General features: G+C 40.3%; 1 protein-coding gene across 1 annotated transcript in view; it reads right to left on the bottom strand.

The window, feature by feature from the left end:
- Positions 1–4,322: 4,322 nt before the first annotated feature.
- Positions 4,323–25,119, bottom strand: part of WNT7B (Wnt family member 7B) — an 85,297-nt gene continuing 64,500 nt past the window's right edge. The window contains exons 3-4 of the mRNA XM_064736761.1: positions 19,592–19,863; positions 4,323–7,658 (exon numbers count right to left, since the gene is read on the bottom strand). Coding sequence (XP_064592831.1) covers positions 7,179–7,658; positions 19,592–19,863 — 752 coding nt within the window. The 3' untranslated portion in view covers positions 4,323–7,178. The remainder of the gene's footprint in view (positions 7,659–19,591; positions 19,864–25,119) is intronic.

Consider the following 25,119-nt stretch of genomic DNA (forward strand, 5'->3'; position numbering starts at 1 on the left):
TGGGTGGACAAACCTGTCCTGCTGCATTGCTTCTGGCCTTTTAAAAACAGAAAGCATTCATCTGACTCATTACTGTAAATGTGCTAACAGAGCATACCAGTGATGGTTTTCTGACTGAAAGTGCCTGCATCTGCTCAAAAGGTTAACACGGGTGCAGATCAAGTGCATATCATGACACATTTGTTGGTATCAGCCAGGGGCAAATATTAAGTAGCTTATCTCTTAAGGAGAGAGATAAGGAGGAAGGGTTGTGAGGTGCTTGCCAATAAATGTATATTCATCACAACTGTCGCTCCTGTGCGCTGCAGGAGCCACGGCAGGTGGGGCCAGCAATAGCACTGAAAAACAGGAGCTCTGAATTCAACCCTCACTCTTGGCCTTTGCAGGGCCTTTGGCAAGGGATTTAGAATGGAATTAGGCTGCCTTCTGTTCCTGACTAGGTGGAGAGAGAGTGGTTTCACACACATCCCCTTTTAGCAAGTGCACAAGCATAGAATCACAGCACAGTTTTGGTTAGAAAAGGCTCATAAAAATCATCTAGATCCAATTCCCCTTCTGCCTTCCATCAAGCCCTACTAATGAAAAAAAATCTGCAAATAAAAGAAGGAGGTATTATCAGAAGTTACTAGGTGCTGATGACACAGATATATGGAAGACAATATAGAAAATTTGTATCCCCATATTTCAGTAGGAGGCAACAAAATCCACTCCCCTTGAAAAAGGACAATCGGGGAAGGAGCTTATAGAAATTCTTCTGAATATCTGCAGTATTTTTTGGATATGCACACACATATGTATTTTTATGTATTTATATGTATCTGTACATGTTCATGGAAATACATGGAAAATGTACATGCATTTTAGGCTTTTTATTTGGGATACAAGATGCAAATTGAAGATTTCATTTTCTCCCTCTCTCTGGGTACGCTAATTCCTTCAAGTATTATAGAATCATGCACAGACACCCCAACAATCCCTCTCTGTGCATTCCTGAAAGCATTTTCCAAACCCTCCTGGAGCTCTGGCAGCCTTGGGGCTGTGACCATTGCCTGGGGAGCCTGGGCAGTGCCTGAACAGGAGGAACAACCTTTCCTGGATATCCAGCCTAAACCTCCTGTTATGTGTATATTTCTGTCTTAAAAGAATGTAATACTTACCTCAGCAAAGTGCTGAGATGATGTTTAGCACTGTGGAAAATTCTGTGTTTTGTCTAGTGCTACTGAAAATACATGACTGTTAAATTTCACTGCCTTTTGAACAAGCCTAACCTGGAAGCTGGCCTCAGCTGGGTGCAATGACAGGGTGCAATCCCTGCAGATAACTGGGATGCAGTTGCTGTGATATCCTTTCAGTGCAGCCTGGACCCACTCTGGTGAAAGAACCAGGAGAGGACTCCTATGAACATCCATTAGGATTGTCCACAACCAGTATCATGGCACTATTAAATGTTCACCCCTTGAATAAGTATTCTCTGGACAGGTTATATGTTTAGAAGAATTCAAAATCATAAATAAGATGCTTTGTAGGCAACTGCTTACAATTCTCTTTGAAATAATTTCTGCGGGCAGATTGTCCATGCATTAAACCAGGAGTTGGAGATTGGTTGGAAGAGAGGAGAGGGTGGCAGTAAAAAGCAAAAGCAAAGCAAATTTCACTGATGGAGCATCTATTCCATAACATATAAAATAAAAAAGCTTGCACTGAAGAAAACCCTAGGGAAAATGGAAATGGTGCCCAAGAACAACTAAGGCAAATGGTAGAGGGGTAATGGAAATTCATTCCCGTGATACAATTTTTGGTGTTTAATTTCAGCAGTTAAATTATCCAGCCTTGTCTTCCTAGAGCTTTTCTCCAGAGGAGAGGGAGAAGGTCTGTCAGAGCTGAACTGAGGCCCCCCTGGAGCAAGATTGCTCTGCCTATTGTAGAGGGACTCCGGAGAGGCTGTCACTTCCCTCAGCCTGTCTTTTAGTCCTTTAAGTTGAGTGGTGTGAATAGCCTTCAAAATGCCTTGGGGTTTCCCTTTACCCAAAGATTGAGGGAATGCCCCTTTTCATTCTCAGCCACAGGAATTAAACAATAAGATCAAAATCTTGTAATCTTCTTGGGAATTCCTTTTAGTTGTATGGGATCTAAAATGCAGGGTTTTCCCTAAATTGCTGGGCAAATGAAGGCAGAGGCTAATCATACAGCTGGCTTTAGATGCAAACATTTCCAGTGTCTGGTGTGGTTGCGAGTTGTTTGGGATGCCTATGAAACAAATATCTTAATCGTTTTTATGACCTATGCAAGTTTAAGTCTCATTAAGATGTTTTTTTATTGATCTGAGGATCTGTTTGCATCAAAAATAAGAGGACCTGGAAACAAAGCAAACTTTTGTATTTCAATTTTTTGGTCTTTCATACCACTAACTTCTGAAAAGGATGATCAAAACAGACTCACACAGGGGTCTCCAAACAGCTAATAATTAATATATTGCTTTTAGTAAAAAGAGCAGGACTAAAGATTTTGAGTTTACAGTAGTACTATTCCCTCTGTCTTTGTGCTCTATGGAACACACTGCAAACAATTACCATGTATTATGTGAACTACCTTTCTTCACTGACCAAATCTTCTCTGTTAACAGATATGTTTAACAGAACATATCTGTTCTGCAGGATTGTGCTGGGGGGGAAAGCCTTAAATCTTCATTTTAAAAATGAGATGCAAATTTTAAATTTGCGGCTATACATTCCCTGCCAGAAAATGATCCCCTACCATTTCCTAATAGCAGATTAAACAAGAAAAAGGAAATACTTGCCAACCTTTGGGTAGGCTTGTTGAGGTCTGAATGTGTAGACATGCAGACAGGGACTTTGGATTTGAGGGGAAATGAGCTTGTGGGTGAAGTTCAGCCTACAATGCGGTTTGTTTAGCACACAGGAGGTTTCTTACAATATCAGTAACACAAACTGAAATTGCTTACAACTTCCCCTGCCTTTCCAGCTTTGATTTTTTTTTTTTTTTTCCTTAGGCATAGTTTTTGTTGTGTATTTCCCACATCTTGTTGTGGCCATCACTCAGAGAGAAGAATGTTGGGTCTTTGCTGTACCATTTGCTGCACCGCCTTCGCTGTGGGAACTGTCACTGCAACAAAAGCTCTGAAGGGCTGGAAAGGAAACGTGCAGTCATTCTTGTCCAGTTATGAAAATTGCTATGAATGCAAATCAGCTTTATAGAAAGCATTTTCTGCTGTGTGCCAATTTTGCCTTCAATAATGAAAGCCACACTGAGTCATTTGCAAGGGAAAGCTGCTATAAGGGAAGATCTATAAGGGATTTGTCACTTTCAGAATCACTTTGGGGTTTTAGTCTTCAACTAACAAAGAGACCCAAGGAAATATGTTTAAAACTTTAGGTGACCTGCTTACAACATGTTTTAGATTTGTTAAAAGATTTGCAAAGCTTTTGATGAGTTTCATCTAGTTTCCAGATGTCATCGTAGAAACAAATGTAATATTACCATGTGCTATAAAAACTTCCTGCAGCTCTATTAACAAGTTTCCCATGATGTAATTAGAAAGAAGGTGCAGTGTTTTCTTTGGCATCTGTGGGTAAAATACTGTGAATACTTATGCTACTGTAAAACCCAGGCCAACTTAGTTCCTTTTAATGAAGTTATTTTGGACTCAGTTCATGTAGAATTTCACTATAGCACTATCTGTATCTGTATCCCTTCCCTGAGGGGTAAATAACAGCCAAAGTTGTGCAGTTTCTTTAGATTTTGTATAGGAAGACAGTATTCTCAATATCAAAGAGGTTGTAACTATTCTAGCCAAGGTAAATGCTGTAAAATCCTTCAGGTTCAGATTCAGGTAGGGTTTTCAAATGTGTCCATAGCTGGCTTGAATGAGCTGGATCTTCTTCAAGTGCCCAAGTCAGGACCTTCAGCCTTCTCCTCTACAGCTCTTACTCCTCTCTGCTTGCTAATCTGTTATGTGAGGTTCATGGTCAAGAACCATTTTTGGGTTAGATGCCAAATTTCTATCACAAAACATTTATTTTCTTCCACCAAAATTTCATTTTTTATTGTAGCCAGGTAAAGTCTCTGGTAGCAGCATTGTTGGTGCCGGTTTCTCTGTAGCACTGGTGTAGGTAGATGGCTCAAGACTGATACCACACATAGTCATGTTCATTACTATTTTTCCTGAAACACAAAAACTGTTTAGGACTTGGAATTCACCTATAATTTCTCACGTGGAGAAGCCTGTACACAAATGGTCTTTTCATAAGGCCCTGTTGCCTTTTTTTTTCCCTTAACAAAGAACAAATAAAAGGAAAAGGAACTGGAAGGGGAAAAAATTAAGTTTTAATGGAAACACATTTCATCTTTTGTTTTCTGCTCGCCACAAAACATTAACATAGTAAACAAATTGATCTTTGCTCTTTAGTTCTTTAATAACATAAAGTATTTTGAGTTTTGCCATGGCAAAGGTATGGTTAAACCACATGTTGCTGGTCGTGTTCCAACCTCTATTGTCACAGGTCTTTGACACCAAACTACATTTTTAAAAATAAAAGTTGTGTGTAACCCCCTTCTATTCACAGACATCTTCGTTAGAAGTCGTCACTTTGGGGAGTGTTTTGTAATATTAGTGGTAGTGGTATTCTCTGACCAGAACTGCTTTTCCACGGGATATCTTTCAAAGTCCAAGCATTCCCACTGCCAGCCCCTGCTTTGTGCCATACAGCACCTTTTGGAATGCTGCACCTCCACATGAGCAAAGCTTTTGTAGGATGCTCTGAAACTTTACATTCTAGACTGCTCACCCAGTCATGGGACTGTTACAGTGGTCTCACAGTAGCAGACAGAGCTACTTCAAATAGGGCTGTGGAAGAGAGAAAGTGTCACTTTGGTCCACTTTTTGGAGTGGTGTTGGTGTTATAATATATAACCTTTTTTCCTTTTTTTCTTTTCTCTAACGCAGTGTAGTTCGCAATAATTTAAAATACTCTATAGACATTTAAACGATATACAATAATATAACTTAATTGGATTCCTCAGTTGTACTTAACAAATACTATTCTAATAAATTTACAGTATCTAGTACCATAAGACTGTGCATTACTGTGTTTGGGAGCTTTATTTGCTTCCTGTCAAGAATGTAGTGAAAGTACAGTATCATCACTATAGTTCAACAACAATACCCATGAGTCCAAGGGACTTTAAATTACATGGAGTGAATCGAGTATTTTGGGGGCCCCTGTTGACTTCTGTGAAGTTGCACTCATTCATGCCAAGGCTGGTATTTAGAAATTAACAGTAAAATCAAAAGAAAAAAAAAAAAAGGGAATTTTACATTGCTCTGTGAGTCATCAAAGGGGTCTGATTTTCAGAGGATAAGTGCTTGGGGTCAGAAAGTGTTCAAATGAAGGTCCCCAAATCATTAGTTACTTTTGATAATACAGGTCCACAAATTGCAGAGGTAATTCTGGCTCATTCACATATCCAGCATGGGAGTTGGTGGAGCTCCAGGTCCCCCTTGCCCCAAGAGCACCATGTGGATGGACAAATGCTTCCATGTTAGGTGGGGAGGGCTCATGGCTCTGCAGCCCCTCAAAATAAGGAACAAAAATTAAACAAAAGCTAAAAATGCAGATATGCAGATGTAAGGAAATTTTTAATCCAACTTTTCAGAAAATCAGGCAGGGACCCTTGGGACAAGCAAACAATTACATGGTTAAATGGGCTGTGTTCTAAGTGGGCATATCTGGGCTCTTGGGGTTAAAACACTAGATTTTACAGCAGTAAAATATCTGAGGCTGTTTTTAAAATCTCTCATAGGGAAAAGGTGTGGGAATATAGGATTGAGTGCTTTAAGTGAGCTTCTTTCTTTTAACATTCATGTGCTTACCAGGAGGTACTCTATTGCCAACCTTAAAATAATGATGACACAGACTAACCCAAATTTTGGCTTTCTTATGCTCATGAAGCCATGACAGCTCAGAGGTTGCAGCAACCTAGAGCTCAGCTGCCAGGCTTTTATCATCTTCTGAGTGCGTACTGAGCATAAGTTTCTTAAAAGTCTTGAAAATACTAACTTTCAACCATTAAAGGGAAAACAAAATGCCTGGAAGACCCTGCCAGTGCATTCATTGTCAAAGCAAAACCTTTGATACTTGTTGAAGCACACCTTTGTATCCTAAAACTCCCTATGAGGAGCTGTGAGCAGGTGCTCCACACCTCAGGCCTGAGTCTGAAAAAGTCATTCTTATTCAGGAGGCAAGTGGTAAAAGTCAATATCAAACATTGGTAACCAAAGTTTCATGTTTTTGCTCAGTTCTGGCAATTGCTTAAGGCCTACAGTAATTCAGCTCTCTAATAGTGGAGTGACAACAGATCAGTAGCATTGAAGAACTTAGGCAGAACCAAATACAAAAGTCATACAGTCAGAGTTCCAATAAGTTTACATTTAGTACAGAATTAAGACATAGCTACCCGTTAGTGCTTAGAATTTTTTGATACTATTAAAACCATAAATAATTATTTTTAATGTTCATTCAAAGAGTTCCAGTGTCACTGGCAGCTGATGTAATTTTGTGAATGCTTGTTGGGATTTTATTCCAAACTGATAGTGGAGTATTTCTGACATACATTTTGCTCCCTACCTGTTGTTTTCTCTCTATCTGCTTTCTTAGAAATTTTGGTTTTTGCAGAGAGAACGCTGTGTTCTAGTCTGTGAAGATTTCATTTCCTTAAAAAAGTCTTTGTTTGCACAGGGCCAGACAGTTTTGTTGCTGCAAAATAGGAGAAAATGTCGTTTTCTTTTAAATGTCATGGGAGCTGCAAAGCAATCAGCTTCTCTGATATGTATAATTTAAAACACTAAGAGAACTCTACAACACCCAGATTGTAGTTTCAAAAAAAAAAAAAAAAAAGAGAGAGAGACAGAGAGAAAGTTTCATGTGGTTGTCAACATCACCTTAATCCTGTTGCCCTTGTTTCCAAAGCAGTTACAACAGCCAGCCAGCCAAAATGCACCATCCTTAGAAAAATAGGTAGTTGTGGGGAGGGAGTGGTTGTTGTGGTGTTGGCTGGGGTTCTTTCCCCCAAGAGGATCAGATGTGCAAAATGATGCTGTCGTTGTTTGTTGTACTCCACTTTCCTCGCTCGCGGCGCTTCGCTCTGCGCGCACGGCGCCGCTATTTGCAGGTGAACACCTCTGTCCTCTCGCTGCACGTGTTGCACTTGACAAAGCAGCACCAGTGGAATTTGCAATTGCACTGCCACACCTTGGTGTACTGGTGTGTGTTGTAGCCCCTGCCGCAGCACATCATGTCGCACCCGTCCGCGTTGGGAGAGGTGCGGTTGCAGAGCCGTCCCTGGGTACCGACGCTCCCCGTGGAAGCGTCCTCCTCACAGTAGTTGGGTGACTTTTCAATGTACACTAAATCCGTTTCCATGGGTTTCTGGTAGCTCTTAATCTGCTTGATCTTCAGGAAGGTTGGCTGCCTCAGTCTACTGGCTCTTACCACCTCCACTTGCACTGCAGCGTTGTATTTCTCTTTCAAAATATATCCAATCTCTCTGAATTTAGGGAGCGTGGTCCAGCAGGTCTTGGTTGTACAGGAACCTGAAACTCCATGACACTTGCACTCCAATTTCATTCTCTCTTCGAGAACCTATGTGTACAGACATTTGCATATTGTTACTGCAGGAAAATAATGTCACAAGCCTGCCTGAACCTCAGTCTGTTTAGTTCATATGAATATTCGTTACTGCTGGTTGAAATTTTTCAAATGCTTCTAATTATGCTTTATAATGCTTATATATGCTTTAAAATGCTTAGAAATCTTCTCACCTCCCAGCAGAACGCTCATAACATTTTGTTTCAAGTGGCACCTGGTTGGAAATACAGTGTTTTGTCTTTTTTTGGGGAAAACGTTTCCATTCTTTCTCCAAATGTTGGAGAATATTTACTTAAGTTTTAGGAGACATATCTTTAGAGCCACAGGGGACTTCAAATTTTTTTTCAAATCATTTTCATTTTGAAAACAGAAAACAAGAATTGGCTTACCACAAGGGGGTTAAGTGGTATAAGATTCAAAATATTTAATTGCTTTAAGTAATGATCAAAGAATGCTTAAGATAAACAGTGCATACTGTGCGACTGAACAAGTCTACATGCAGGGAGCTGGAACTAGATGATCTCTAAGGTCACCTCCAACCCAAACCATTTTATGATCCTAAATTCACTGCACAATTAAAGATTTTTCCTATGTACCTATACCAACACCACCAGTGGTAAACTTACAGACTATTCCACCCACAGAATGTCCCATCCCCTTAAAAAAGCAGCACTCATTGCAGTATTTAGTCCAACTATTCAGCAAACAATCAGCCACAAACACATTTTTTTCCACCAGGGCAATGATAACACAGCATTAGAGGGAAAAATATTCACTGAAGGAGTGAAAGCAATGCATTTCTCTTCTCTCCTGCTCAAAGGAGTACTGTTAACCATGAGACAAGAGAAATGCATTGCTGTTGTAGAGGAGGTTCAGCCAGAGGGGTTTAATTCAGAGTCAGAGGAGACACAAACTTGAGGGTGGCAGCTCAGGTTGATGCTCCACTGTCACATTGCTGTTTCTGCTGCAGCCCAGCCGTGCCATGCCCAGCACATCCCTCCTTCCCAGGTGTCCTAGGTTGACTATATGATGCTTTTATCCCCAATTGTCTTGTTCTGTGCTAAATAAGAAATTTTGCACCTTTAAGACTTGTTCCAGAGAGTGAAGGGGCCAGAGAAGAAGCACACAGATTGTTTTCAGACACTGCACTCGCTCCTCCACATCCCTGCTCCTGGACTGTGCTGTCTGCACATGGACAGACAGCAGGACAGGGCTCTCCTTTGCTTTCAGGTAGTTTTAGCTAGCTGAGGCAAAGAAGTTCCCTGGACTGTGGTTTTCTCCTTTTTCCCTTTCCTTGGGCCTGTTTAACCCTGCTCTGCACAGAACACCCAGCAGAGCACCGGCAGCTCCAGCTGTGGGCACCGGGCCGGGCCTGGGCCGGGGCATTTCCAGCACTGAGGGGCTGACAGAGACTGAGTGATCAGAGACTGAGTGAGCTGAGCTGCAACCCAGGGAGGGGACTTTCTCAGTTTGTAATCTCTTTTGGAGCAGCAAGGGGTTTATTCATTAAGTTTTATTGTTTAATAAACAGGTTTTTTCCACTTTTCTCCAAGGAGGTATTTTCTCCTGGACCGGTTGCAAGGAGGGGCCAATTGAATCTGCTTTCCTAGAGAAGCCCCTCTGGGGGTTCTCTCCCAAATTTGCCCTGAACCAGGACACTGGGCCAGGTTGTGCAGGGTGAGGGCAGCGGTGTCCTCCCACCCCGTGTGTGCAGCAGGGGGAAGGCAGCCCACGGAAGCGCCGCTCTGTTTTCCTGCCCTTGCGTTACCACTTAAGGCTGACCATAATTACACCCACAGTCATCATTAGCTTATGAAAATCAGGGCCTAAGAACAAAGCAGGCTGATCTTTCCCCTTCGCAACGGGATGCTAACAAAGAAACATGAGCCAGGGAGCTTGTCTGAAAGCATTACTGATGCTGCAGACCATCTCCTGTAGCGGTTTCGCTGCAGATCCCAGAACATGACTGAAATGGGCAAGGGATAAAAGGGCCGAAATCTGAGTACAATGGCATAATGAAGTAGGAGGGAGTAAAAAATGCTTACTGCTTCAGAAACTGGCCTTAAAATAAAAGCTGTACAGATCTGGTTATCCCTGCAAATAGAGGGCACCCTCCTGAGTTGTTTGAGTTTCACTTAAATTGTATGGTTTGTTTTTTCCCAAATTTCTGGGGTTTCAGTATTAAAGAGAATATTTGGATTTGATTCTTCCTTTACCAACATACGGTAGCAAATATGAGATAGCTGAGCAACCTATGCATGAATCATAACACATCCTGAGCTGGAAGGGGCCCTTGAGTCCAGCTCAGGACAACTCCAAAATCCCACCCTGTGCATCCCTGAGAGCATTTTCCAAATGCTTCTGGCAGCCTTGGGGCCGTGACCATTCCCTGGGGAGCCTGACAATGCCTGAACAGGAGGAAGAACCTTTCCCTGATCTCCAGCCTGACCCTGCCCTGACCCAGCTCCAGCCGTTCCCTGGCTCCTGTCCCTGGTCCCAGAGAGCTGAGCTCAGGGCCTGCCCCTCCTGTTCCCCTCAGGAGGAGCTGCAGCCCCTGCTGAGGTCTGACCTCAGCCTGGTCACCCCTTAGACCTTTTGGAATCACAGGCTTTACCACAGTGAAAGTCAAGTTATACTATCAGAGGCAGAAAAGGTGTTTCCCAGGAAGGGGAACTGAGTTGGGGAAGAAATTCCTATAGCTGCAACTGCTCTAAGAGAAGAAAATCAGCAAGGCTGTGAGGAGCTGGGTTTTTTGTAGACACTGGAATGCACTGCATCACCTTCCTGTCTCCCATACTGACAGAAGAGAAAATTTGCCACCTTCTTCTGCAGCAGCAGCAGCATTTCAGTGGCAGTGAGGAGATGGATGCACTGTGACACACTCTGGGGTCTTTTAGGGGTCTCCGGGGTCTCCTCTGTATCCACTTCTGGCCTATGGAGAAGGCCTTTCTCCAAAGACCCCTAAGTAAGATTTCAATCCCATTGCACAAATCTGGGTTCAAATAATCTATTGATATTTAGATGTGTTTGTGTATATATATATATGTATTAAAACATGCTTAGAAGTTGTGCTCAACATGAAGCTGTGCTGAAAAATGTTTGGTTTTGTTGAAACTAACCCATTCCTACAGCTTTCTCAACATGCAGCTGTAAGAACTGCAGCAAAATCCATGACAAGAGATGGATGGATGCAACTTTTACACCTCCAGCAAAGAGCACAAGGATCTGAGGATTTCCAGGAAAGCACTGACAATGGGATCTGTCATCCCTGAGTTTTACTCCTCCCTGAGCAGTAAATATTGCTGAAGGGTCCATATTTTTTCATGCCCTACATATGTTTCTGGAGTCTACATTTTGGTTGAAAAAGCCAAGCCAGTAACTTGCTAAGAGTGGGGGGAGATGAAGTTCATGAGGCTCCTTATTCTTCTGTGGCTTCAACACTGTCCCAAGGTGCCTCTGATGTCCTTCCCTGATACACTAGAAAGTGTCATTGATCCTGAAAGACAGACATCATCCATTTTGGTGTCCTGGGTGACATCTTTGGAAATGTATATTTTAATTTTATATCTATATCTATATCTATATCTATATCTATATCTATATCTATATCTATATCTATGCCTGTCTGTCTGTATAATAATTGTTTGTCTGTGTGTATTTGGTTGAGATGCTGATGTTTATGTACATTATTACATACATTATATATATATATTACTTATAGACACTACGTCACAGCCTCTATAGTACAATGTCCAGCAACTTTATCCTAAGTCTTGATATTTTTTTCTTTTTTGCCATTCTCTTTCTGAAGGTCCAGTTTTGTGATTCATTTTGGTGAGCAGAAACCTGATTTCACTGCTGTGCTTTTTCAAAGATTCCTACTATTTTTGATGGTGGGAGGACTTGCAAATGCAAACCATGCAGACTCAAAAAATCAGAAGTTTCAAAAAGTATTAATTCATGCTCCTGAGGCAAATCTTGCAGGTTTTTTTAATTTTTTTTGGAGGCTTCTCTCATGAATGTGGAATGCTTGGGGTTACAACACGGAGCAGAGGCCCAATCATCAGGTAGTTAAATTCCTGAATGCTATAATTTGTGTGCCCACAGTCAGCTGTGGGTATAAAATTGTGCCCAAAGACTTGGAGGTTCAGGGAATACGAGGCCCAACCTAAGCAGATTCTGAGCAGCATTTTTTCCCCTCTTTCCATCCAGAGTGCCCTTCCTTGCTGACAGGCCAGCATGTTCTGGCCCTCCAGAGGAATTTCTCTCTGTGTGGTACCTTGAGCAGATTCCCACTTGCCAGGGAGGTGTCATGGGGACCTGGAAAAGGTGGCTGGATGTGACCCTGTTTGCTCAATGCACTGAATGAAGAATAACTAACATATGGCCTCCTAAAAGTCTCCCCAGCTCAGCTTTCCTCAGGAAAATTCCCATCAAAGCTCTGACCCTGAACCCTAAAGGTACTTATTCACTCAAATCTAAGACATTGTGCCAAGCTAGGTGCTTAATTAAAGATTGAAAATCATTAGCTCCAATGAGCCACTCTCTCAGCAGTTTCATTTGTCATATGTCACTGCCTGATATCTAATCTTGAATGGTTTACAGCAACATCTACCTCCCAAAGAGGAAATTCCCATCGTTGGGCTGTGCTGCCTCAGATTAATCATAGGAACATTTCTCAGGTCCCTTTTCCACATCCCACCCCAGTGTGATCTTGCCAAGTAAAATTTTCTAACTACTGCTACTTTGTTAAATGAATTGTGAAATAGAACGCTAAAGCTTTCTTAATCCCACATTTTTATACCTATATAAATCATACATTTAAAATGCAATTTGAGGGCTGTCTGCTGCCAGTTAAGCAGAAAAAGACTTGTGAAGACCAAAATGAAACAAAATTATATGCATTAAAAGAAATTCACTTTTTCAAGTTTCATATCTAGACCCAACTGCATAACATCAGAACATCAGATACAGTTTCTGTACATTGTAAAAATCCTATTTGGATAAAAACTATATATATACATATATATATATATACATATATATATATACACAATAATTTTACATATATATGTGTAAAAACAATAGTCACATACAAATAAAAAAGAATTGTTTGCATTAAAAGAAATTCACCTTTTCAAGTTCCATATCCTGACCCAACTGCATAACATCAGATACAGTTTCTGTACATACTAAAAATCCTATTTGGATAAAATAAATACATATATATATATATATAATAATTTTACATATATATATGTAAAAACAATAGTTAAATTTTGTGTGTGCATGTGTTTTGGCTTACTCCTGCTGGTTTTTGTTTTCCTTAATGGAAATGCACATTGTTTGACCAAGTGTTGAATGTAACAAAATCCATATAACTTTTTGACTGAAGCATCAAATAAAATAAAAGACTTGAGGAGTTTTCCCTCCTTAAATATGCAAGTGATCAACTTTTGTTTTGGGTAATAACTACCAAAAGAGACAGATTCTGGTCACAAGATGTCACCACTTCTTTGGTGCTCCTGCAGCTGCAGCCAGGAGAGCTGATGGCTTGCTACTCTTCTAATACAAATGTCCTGAAATTATTCTTTGTTAAGAGTAGCTCACAGAGCCCAAAATTGAGCAGTTCATGGTGTGTCTCCTTGGGTTGTGTTCCTTTCCTGTGACGAGGGAGCATGGAGCCTGCAGGAGAGGAATAAGGGCACTTCAGCTGCATGGCTTTCTTTCTGCTCCTCTGTGAGGCTGCTCCATTGAGCATCACAACAGAATTTATGTTCTGTGGGATGGGGAACTGAGTTACTGTGTTTATTCCTCTTGTCACATTCTTAATTGTGATTCTTAATTGTAATTCTTGTCTTATTCTTAATACAGTGAAATGTTGCAAAGCAGTTTCCTTCAGAAGTATCCTCCCCACCATCCCCAAAGCGTGCTTGCAGTGCTGCACTCCGTTTTCTAAGGAATTTGTTGTAAACATTAAAGGTAAAATCACCTGAAATAGTTAAAAATATTTCACTGGTAGTTTTATTCCATCAGGCAGAACAGATGTGTCAGGTTTGAGGTCGTGCAGTGATATTTCACTGGATGTTTGATACATGGCTTTCATGCATTACACGGTATGCATGGGCATGCACATTTCTTGAATAAAACCATTTAGCAAGTCCTAAAATATTTGGCTATTCCCCCCTCTAATTTTAAAGCAAGTTGTTCAAAAAGCAGGGTAGTACCAGATGTAGCTGCTGGCAGTCTGTGTTAGGGTGTGTTTCTGGAAGAAAAAAATGAGCTAACAAATCCAGCCCAACTGGAAGCAGGAGATCTACCCTCATGAGATTTTGAGCCAAAGCTTGCATATTCAGGACCTATGGATAAGCCCTTCGTTATCCATCTAACCCACCCAAGCTGTAACACCAAAATTTTTTAAATTGGATTTATGTAACTGACTGCAAATCAGTTTAAGTGGGAAGATTGAAAATATGGCATGAAGCACAACTACTGAAAACTTTTTTTTGTGAAAGAAAAGTTCTCACAAGGGATGTGTAGTGAAATAATTTGTCACTTTTAGAGAAAGAAACTTTCAGCAAATGATAGACCCGAGGCTGTAAAACCTGGAAAGTAACATTCTTTGCATCACTGAAATGACTTAGGAAACAAAGTCACATTTTAAAGAATACTTTAGGCTTATAACAGCATAAAATTAGTTGGCTTTCACGTTTGAAACTGGGATTCAGCCTCCACTGTGACTTCAGAACATTTTATTCAGAGTCTTTCTCTGGGCATTGCTTCTTATCTTTACATCCTGTCAGGCGACAGTGTGGGCAGCCTGCAGCAAATTAGGCACTGTGCATCGTGCAGGAATGAGCTGACTAATTACAGCGCTTCACATGAAGTGAAGGGAGCAAACACTGTCTTACACAAAATATGCACAGACCATATACATAAATATGTAAAAATATCCATAATTATGTGTACACACTATATATATTTATTTATATTTATATTTATATTTATATTTATATTTATATTTATATTTATATTTATATTTATATTTATATTTATATTTATATTTAAAAAGTTTATGTAAATATAGTATAATATAACATAATATACTATAACATTATATTATATATTATATATTATATATTATATATTATATATTATATATTATATATTATATATTATATATTATATATTATATATTATATATTATATATTATATATTATATATTATATATTATATTATGTTATATTCTATTATTATAAATTTTGTATCTTTATATATGCATATATGTAATTAATGGTAATCAACAAATCACCTCATTAGCTGTTCTACAGCCAAAGGAAGTCAGCAAAAGAACCCCTTCCCAGTACCACAGGCCTATTGCACCAGAAACTATGAGAAAAAAACATGTCTTAGGTGGAAATGTTGTCCCAAATAATTGAAAATTCTCTTCTGAAGAGAGCTTGAATTATTTGGTTTTTCCCCCCACTCTTATTGTTTCATATGTAAAATTAGCTGTTGTCATCTTCCAGGCATTCCAAAAAAATAAAAACCAAACAACAGGAGAACACCATTGGTGTAACAAAGGAGCAAATATTGGGATGGTGTCAGGCAGAGCTGCTGGCAGTCAGAGTGATGGGTGTGTTTCTGGAAAGGCCAATTTTTTCTCCACATAACCACAGTCACTGTCTGTTGTAAGAGCCTAACTGATTGATAAACTGTTAGAAACATTTCTACTTTTTGGTAAAAGCTGCAATCTGCTACCAATTTGTCAGTTTGTTCTTTTAACTCACCCCATAAAAACAAACAGAAACCTCCATTTTTATAAATGAGATTTCCCGTGAGAGACAGTCATTGTTTTGAAACTTTCAACAAAAAGTTAAGCTTAATGATGTGTGTTCCCAGATGTTACTCTAAATTCATTTATCCCAGAATAAAGATACTTATTTCTAAAAATACATGGAGGAAAGCTGCTTCATAAAACAGCATCAAAGCTGACTTGGTTTGTTGGTATTTAATTTTTCATTACTCTGTCAAAGTTTTGCCCACAGATCTCTCTGTAATCTTTCAGATTTGCAACAAAATGTTCTTTCAGTAACATTTGTCTTAGACTTACACTAGTCCTCCTTTGGGGGCTTGTTTTCATGTACCACACTTGTTCTTTCCATCCCAAATCACAGCAGATGTTTAGGAACTGACAGGGAATTTTGTTCCTCTGCTCTCTCACACCGTGCAGGGCTGCTTTGCCACCAAACATAAATCTTCCATCAGGACAGCCTTGTGCCACCAGGAATCCCTGAGCATTTATTCATTCCAAATTACACCAATGACAAGATTATGATTTTTTTCACTGGTGCTTCCTATTGCAAATTTAGCAGAAACTTTGCAAACCTGCCATTAGCTAGAACAATTCTTAGAAATTCAGTGCAGAGCCATACAGGATGCAGGGTGGGGCAATTAGGGTATTCATTCATTCCGCAGTCATCAGAAATTCCCTGAGAAGTCTAAATGTCTTTTTTTTCCCAATGAGGTCATTTATTAGAGGGTTATATTGAACATCTCAAGCCTAGACAGAAGTAAAAGACCTCCCCAAGACTGTTTTTCCCTCATCAGTTTGCAAAGTTTGTGCAATTATTTTTACAGCATGCTGCTTGTTCCACAACAAGAAATTCCTCTGGGCTCTGATTTTAGTAGCAGTGAAGTACCAGCAGGCCAGGTTTGAGAGCATCCCAACAAAGGCAAATTATTAAAGCCACACTGCTGCTACAAACCCCTCTGACACCCAGCCATGTGTGGCACAAGTGCTGGAAAAGGTGGAGAATGGGCAAGATTTCGGAGGGGACATGAGAAAGCCATTGTGGTGGTATAAAAGAATATTCAAATAATTGCTGGGGGGGCAAAACTGGTGGCCACAGTCTTGATTAATGAACCCAGCAATGAACCTCTGGCCACCTGGTAGATGTTCAGTGAGGTAATCAAGGGCCCAGCACTGATTTCAGAACAAGTTGGAAACAATTGGATGTGGGGTTGGGAGCTTTTTGTGTCCTTTTTTCCTCATGTTTCTGACTTGGAAGGCTCTGAGATTCAAAAAGAAGAATAAAAGGAAGGTAGCATATTTTTCTGGCTAAAAGTTGTTCTTCTTAGCTAACTCAAAAAGCCGATTTGGAATGACTAAAAAAGAGCTGCAAGCCTTCCCATTATAGATGTGAATTAAGGGTATTTTAAATGGTGAAAGTGCTGTGAAATCTCTGTAGGAAACTACACCAAAACCTTTCAGTGATTCTTAGCTTTTGAAAGCAATACAATGAATTAATAAACAGCTATGGGTATAAATAACTACTGAAAAATGCAACAGATTGTCCAGAGAGGGTGTGGAGTCTCCTTCTCTTGACATACTCAAAAGCCATCCCAACACAATCCTGAGGAACATTGTCTAGGGAATCCTGCTTGAACGGAGGGGTTGGAACCTTCCAACCTTACCCATTCCATGATTCTGTGATCCTGTGATCCTGTGAATGCTTCTGAGATTCTGTGATCCCTGACTTGAGTGTGAATAAGAATGTATGTAAGAATGACAGCCATGCATAAGCAAAATTCAGATTTTGTGTCAGGCTCTCAGTGCAGTCCAGGTTCACCAAGGACCCCCAGAAGAGGCAGATTTCAGGTGAATGTTGGTCAGATTTCAAGTCTGCCTGGATTCTCAGAAGGATCTTGTGATTTCACATTGAAATTGCAGAAAATTCTGTAACTCCTTTTGCAAGGGTCCAACCCAGAAACACAGGAAGCATATCCTAGGTTCCAGAGTTTTGTTCTAATCTTAAATTTCAGTCAGACTTGAATTCAAAATGTCTAATTTATCCAAATAGCAAATTATCTCGGAAAAACCAAAATCACTAAATATTATTTACTGTACAACTCTGAATATTCAATTAAAGGGAACATACATCGTAACACCAACATTATTTCTAAACTTGACCCCCCAAAACCATGTTTTATATTAGCACATTCCTCTGGATTTTATGGATTATACTTAAAACCAGAAAACTACACCAAATCCTTTCAGTCATTCTTAGCTTTTGAAAGCAATACAATAAATTACCAGTTATGGGTATAAATAACTACTGAAAAAATGCAACAAAAAGTTAATAAATTCCAAAATACTATTTCTAATTTTTATAAAGGAAATAAAATATATTGTTGGTATTGCAAGCCTTTGTATTCCTTTCTTAAAATATGAAAGTATTATAATTTTCCTTTGCAAGAACATTTGAGAAAAAAATTTAGAATTGTTAAATAAAATTTATTTACATGAATTCTGCTACCAGAAGTATCTGTAAAAACATACATTTATTTGGTTTGCTTATGTCCCTCTGCTTATGAAATTCTGATGAAAAGTAAAATATAATGTGCCTCATAAGAATCAGCAATGTGGTCTGGTGGTTACAGGGCTGTATTTAGAATTGAGGGACCCATGATCAATGCCTGGTTCACATAATGAGCTCTTTCATTCCTTGGGACTTCACTGTTCTCCATCTCAGTATCTGCTTTTGCTCTTTTGTCCCTCTTTCCCATCTAGACTGTGGCCTGTTCCAAGCAGGACCTGCCTCAGGATCTCCATGGGGGTGGCACAGCAGACACCACAGAGGATGCCACTTTAAGCAGGGATGGGAATGCATCTAGCAGTAATAAATCCTCCCTGGCAAGTTTAAGAGTTGACTTCCATCTTCTTTCACCTCCAAACACAATTTGTGCTGCTGAAATTGCCAGCCTAAGTGATGTGATCAGACCTGGAGCTGATCTTCCAATGTCAATTGCTGAATGAAGTTCTTTTATATCTGCGGCAGCAATTTTTTGGGAAAAAAGACTGTGGCCCCCAAGGCTGTTTCAGTGTGAACCATCACTGAAGTACCCATCCTGTCTCTACACTTGAGATTATGCCTCTCTCACCACACTGAATTTATGCAGCATTTCCATCCCAGTGAACACCTGCCCATACAGAACCCTCTGTTTCAGTGCATGGCCAATGCAACTGTGCTAGCAAACAAGATCCAGGCAGTAAAATAACTGCATTGCTTCTGTCACCACCAATTCTATTCTCTCTGCCCAGTGCTCAGTACAGGACTGAAAGCACACATGGTTTTGGAGGAGGAAGATTCAGTCTTATTTTGGGGACTAGAGAAGGAGGAAGATTTTATTGGATTGTTACATTGGTATATTGGATTTTTCTGCAACACAGGGTATAATCTCTCCTGAGGTAAGTATATATGATGCAGAAAGATTTGTTACACTTCTTAAAGGAGAGGCTTTGACAGCTATGAGTATTGGTGAACACAAATCAGCATGGCTCCATGCATGATGTTTATTGTTACCATGAGAAGCAATTCAGTCATGGTTGTAGACAGGAAACTGCTTCTTCTTCTTCTGAAGCTCTTTGTAGTTACAAAGAGACAGTTGTGCATCTGCTAAGAAGTGCATTGTGTACTACTATGTGTATTTCACTAGAGCTGGGGTCAAATAAGTGATTTGGGGTTCACTGGAATAAATATCTGGAAGTGCTGTGGAAGCTGAGCAATGCAGTTCTGTCCCATCACAAGTCCCGACATCCCTTGGGATGAAAAGCAGTGATTTATCATTATGCTAAACAGACCCAGCAAGGTCCTCCCTGTTATCAGGGCTATAAGGAAGGCTTAGGAAGCAGAAATTTTTACAGGAGTACCTGTAATTCATGGTACTATAGGTACCATATATACATGGCCAGCTCTGAATAAAAAGAAACAGGAAAAAAAGGTGAACAACAGATGGGTCGATGTGGGTGCGGGATAACATCAGAGAGAGGGGTGAGCTCTCAGGAAATGCCTCCTGCCACCAAGCCAGCCTCCCCCCCATCCTCCAGCACACAAGTTCCCATCCCTCATCCTTTCTGGAATACCTTTCTTCCAGCCTCATTGTTGTGCAAGTTCATCAGCCTCCGTGCATTCTTTTTGATTTCTCGGGCATCAACAAACCTCCGGGAGAACTCAATGCCGTATCTGATATCCGCAGAGCAGCCTCCCCACTTCCAGCCCTCCTCCTGGTTGTAGTAGCCCTGTTTCTCTCGGTCACAGCCACAATTGCTGAGGTTGCCCTGGCTGCAGGCGGCCGTGACAGCGTGCGCGACCCCGGCAGCAGTAATGGCATAGGTGAACGCGGCCTCCCTGCTTCCTGTGGAGAGAAGCCAAAAGCTGATGGGTTGGCAGAAAGGCAGCTGAAGAAAGCACACACACACATCATCTACAGCAAGGGGGGTCAGGCAGCAACGTGAGGTGAGGAGGGGCATCATTCCTCAGCGTGGATTTCTCATCTTACGGAATTCCGCGCGTGTTTGAGACGCGTGGCTCAGCTCGGGGCAAATTATCCCAGGTATGCAGGCATGGGATGGTCCCAGCAAACCCCTTCAGCAGAGGGGAACTTGGCAGTGAATCTGCACAGTGCTGAGGTGAGGCCACAGGGTTTGTTTTCACACTGTCTAGTCAGGTTTGCAAGCTTGACGTTTATCTGTTTCAGATTAATAAAAAGTGAGTTGACAGCTACCTCTAAGCACTGGCACTGCAATTGGAAAAAGAGAACTGTTCAGACAACAACAACAAAAAAAAACCCCAACAACAAAAAATTTATAAAGTTAGATTAATAATCAGCCCCGTTTGTATCCTAATACAAATGGGGCTGATTATTAATCTAACTGTATAAATGCTCCAGTAGCATCCATTACTGATGCTGAGTGTAAAGTACTGCAAGAGAGACCTATAGAGACAAGAACTGGGTAGGGCTCATTTTCTTTCAAGGCAGAGGTTACCCCTTTCCCTTGCAGACCTCTCCTGTGCATTAGTTTTGCTGAAATGACCCTTTCCCACTCCCATTCTGACCCAAACCTCTGCATTACCATGGCTATTGAGCATACAAAGGGCACAGAAGTGCTGTGGCAGCACTATTTTCTCTCCAGATTAGGTGAGATACTGTCCTGGAACCACAGACTTATTTTTAAAGAATAGTTGGTTTAGAAAAGGAGTTATTTTGGGGGGGTTTGGGGGGTTTTTTTTGGTCTGTGATGCTGCTACTTGCAAAGGTTCCTGGTTGCCAATTCCATGCAATAGCTGTCGATTATGAATTTATGAGGAGAGGGGAATAAGACCCCTTTCTACATTATTGCCTGAGGTGCCTGTGAGGTGCAAGGAGGCAGAATGATGGCAGGGGAAGATGCAGCCCATCCCTGCTCTTGTGTGAGACCACTCTGTCACTGACTGCACACAGGGCTGGGTCGTGGTGTTTTGCTGCTGTTATTTATGACACTTCCACACAAGTTCCCTTCTCATTGCTCTCCTATGTGTGTTTCTCTGGTAATAAACAGACAATCCTGTAGTGCTGCAGCCAAAGAATAACTGTAAAGGATTTGCAGAAAGTTGCTGAAATGCTTTAATGACCACACACAGACCTCTAGCATCATTAGTGGATTTGGGAAGGGAAAAAAAAGAACAAATTTTCCAGAGGAGGAACAAAAAATAAAGCCAACTTAGAAGCTAGTTTTAATTTTTTAATATTTGGCTTCATAGATCTCATAATTATTCTGGAATGATAACTCCACATTGTGGGTGGAATTTACATTTCTTATTTTCACAGTTAGCTTCCCAAAAGATTACACCATTGCCAGATACGAGGAAGATCCTACAAGAAACAATCAGAAACGGAGGTTTGGCACCATTCGCTTGTTTCTCCAAAGAAATAAAAAATAAACTTTGGGTAGGGGAAAAAACAAAAGGGTTTTGTGTTGCTCAGCTCCCAAGAAGGTTGAGCTGGCATGTGCATTATTTGAGTAGATGGTGCAGTTGCAGGAGTGCCTCTGTTTCAGACCCAGCCGTGTTTTGTTGGGGTGTACGATGTGTGCAGTCTGGTTCATTGCTTCCCAAAAATGCTCTGCAGAACACTGGTGGTCCAGGAGGCCACGCTAAAGGGTTCGCAGCTAACCCACAGAGCCATGTTAAACACTATTTTAAATAGTGTTTTCAATTAAAAGCTTGATGATAACGATACCTGGTGGTCTGCAAGAAATTTCTGAGGGTTTATAGCAATCCAAACCAGCTATGGAACCACTATTCTAGCTCCTAGTGTGATCTTCACATGTTGATATCCACTCCTCTCCTCCCTGCCTGCCAGCTAAGTTCAAATCTGGGACTCTTGTTTTAAAATTATTAATTAAAATTATTAATGTGTCAAAAATTACAATGTGTTTAAAATTATTAATGTGTTCTGTTGAGTTGCATGATTACTTTCTTTCTTCTTTTTTTAAAAAATTCTATTTCTAATCTATAAATGGACATATTGGAAGTATGAGATGTAATAGAAGCTACATTTATAGATACAGTTGGCTTTTCTTCAGGATGAGGGTAAACAACAATGCAAAACCAGACCCAGGGAAATTTTTGGTCAGATACCTTTGAAGTATATGTAGAAAGGCTTATTAACAAGAAGAAACTTAGTGCTGTGAGGGAACATAGCAGCTGTGACCTACAGTTCAGGAGATTTACTCAGAGGTTTAGTGACAGTTGCTCATATTTTGTGTTTCAGCTCAATATATTCCCCATGTCTCCAGAGCACATGGTAAGACATTTTATTACAGCCACTGTGTCTCTGCCTTCTTTGCACATTTTCACACATTGCTTCCCTCGATCAATTTTATAAAATGAAAGAAACTCATGTCTTTATCTTCCTTTCTCTCTCCCCCATTCCCATTATACCCCTGACTATCATCAACAATAAAGGAAAATAACTTTCCTTTATCCATTTGAGAGCTAACAGCAGCGATGGAATTTTCTCAAGTCATGGGATAATATCCAATGGAAACCAGACTGACTCTCTTAAGAGATTACTCTCCTGTTTCAATGCAGCTCTAAAATAAGGTCTCAGAAATTAGCAAGTTAAGTTGTCCTGCTAAGAATTAAAGTGTTGGGGGTATTTTTTAACTAGAATACGTTTTAAAACTTCTCTGAACTGTTCCTGAACAGTTCACTAAGGCCCCAGGATCAGTGGAGTCTATCAGAGACTGCTGATGGAGGAGGGAAGGGAACCTCTGTGCTCAAATAATATCTGCTGCACACAAAGATTTCATTAGCATGTCATCACTTGGAATCAGTTCTAAGCAAGTCTTTGTCAGGCAGCTAAAAATATTTAAGTAATGATTGCTGTGATACCTTAATGGAGAACAATATACTCATTTTATGGAATTTTCTGAGATTTCAAAAATATTCTTGGTCTGCAACAACATCCAGAAATGTTCATGAAATGAAGATATAAGTAGCAGCAGATTTAGGGTTTGACCTAAATTTGGGGCTAGATATTTCTTTTTCCAGTGAATATCCTGATTATCTAGTTATTTGGCACTGTATACACTCAGTTTCTCAGAAGAAAAAATCTTGTCTGACTTCCAAAGTTTTCTTTCACATAGAGCAGAAAAATTCTGTTGAGATTTTTATTTTGGTGGAAAAGACACTGCTTTGGGTTTATTGCATCCCTTGGATTTGTCCATTTCTCTGTTAGAAATGCCTGCCTTGGTGTCAAAGATGACAGTTCTGACTTTATTCCCAAAACACAGAAGGGATGTTTTCATGAATATAACATGAACTAATAAATATCTGATCTGATAACTGTCTGATTTAATAACTCCAAAAGGAGATGACTGCCAGTATTAATTAAAATTAAGCCTTTTTTCTTTGGTGAAGGTGCTCAAGGCCACTTCTAGCAATCTGCCTGGCTATCAGAGGAGTTTGTAATTTGCCAATCTGAGTTAATGCCATTTTCTTGAGTTTATTTTCATTCTAACAGAACTTTAAAAGTGTTCTAAGAGCCAGCAATGCAGGCAGCTGCTTCTCAGACAGATTTTGGACCACTGATTCCTTGGCACTTCTCTTCCATCAGAGAGGAGCCTTTATCTGTCCTTGGAGCCATGGAGTAGCCTGTGTTTTACCCCTCTTTTAGATGTCATTTCTGGCTAAATTTAAGACTTCTAACTGAGCACTTAACTTAGCATGGTTTGATGTGGAAATTCTGACAAGTTCCACAATTGCTGTAGTTTACCAGACTCCAACGTGCACAGATTCAGCAGAGAATTTCCAGCCTGGAGCCACAATCAGCTGAGAATCACACAGAATAAATACATATTCAATTATCCAGCTGTGAGCACAGGGTTAAAAATTGAACTGTTCCATAGCTGTTTGCAAGACATCTATTTTGTCAGAGTAATTAATTAGATGAGAATTCTGCTGTTGCACACACCATCCCTGAAATTACTCATGTCAGCAGCTGGATGAATCAGGCTGCCACTGAATGTCAGCCATTAGAACTGTAATTTATCTTGAAATATTTAACTGTAGAACATACAGTGTTTGGCCAGCAATTTCCTAGATCTTGCAGCAGCAATGACAGAAGAAAGCACTGCACACTGTTATTAAACAAAACAAATTCTTCATGCACTTGCACAAGACACTAGATTGATTATATGACACAATACAACATAGGTCAATGGGAAAAAGAAATTAACCACAGCAAAACTAAAATTTTTTTTGACAAACCTACCCTTTTCAACAAGTCTGGTAAGGTGATGACAGATTGAGTCAGTTTTTTATGGCAAAAGACAATAGATACATCCAGATGAGTAAACTAAAACTCAGGCAACAGCATCCTAAGTAGTGTTGGATGAAGACTTTCACATACAAGTTTATTTCCTTTGTAATTTTGTATTTTATTCAACACATATTAACAATTGTCAAGGAAAATAGTGCAGGCTCTGCATTTTGGGTTTGATCCTAGGGCAGTACAAGTCACAGGGAGTTTTCTCACTGTCTGGAGCAGATCCTTTATTTGCATTTTCAGTGTAATTAACTTTGATTTATAAAGTAGGGACTAATTAAATTAAATTTAATTTCTATGCCCCTCTAACTTTCTGTACCCAGTGCTACATGTCAGAACTAGCGGCTACTGAAATCACTTTGTACAGGCAGAAAAATTAAGGCAGAAGAGCAGAAAATTCAGGAGGGTCTCTGCTCTGTCAACCCTAACATAGGCTAATAAGACAGATGTTCCTCACAACAGCTTTTATTGTTGAACAATCTTTATTGTTCCTGTTCTTAAGGATCTTCATAAGAGGAGGTTCCAGGGTCTAGCCCAGAACCTTAGGACCCCTCCTGGTATGCATTTCACTAATATTAACCTGAAACTTCTTTCTGAGTGCAAACCCACTGCTTCTTTCTCTAGAGCTGCCACAAACAGATTATTCCCTCCTTCTAGCAGCAGCCTTGAAATGTGCAAAGACTTCCACCCCTTCCCAGATGTGCTGCACCATCATTTCTGGCCCAGCACCCCCAAGGGCTCTGCCCCTTGCCCTGCTCTCCCAGCTGGCTGCTGGAGCTGCAGTGCTGGAGATGGGGCAGT

This window comes from Zonotrichia leucophrys, chromosome 1A (assembly GCF_028769735.1).
Source record: "Zonotrichia leucophrys gambelii isolate GWCS_2022_RI chromosome 1A, RI_Zleu_2.0, whole genome shotgun sequence".
NCBI lineage: Eukaryota > Metazoa > Chordata > Aves > Passeriformes > Passerellidae > Zonotrichia > Zonotrichia leucophrys.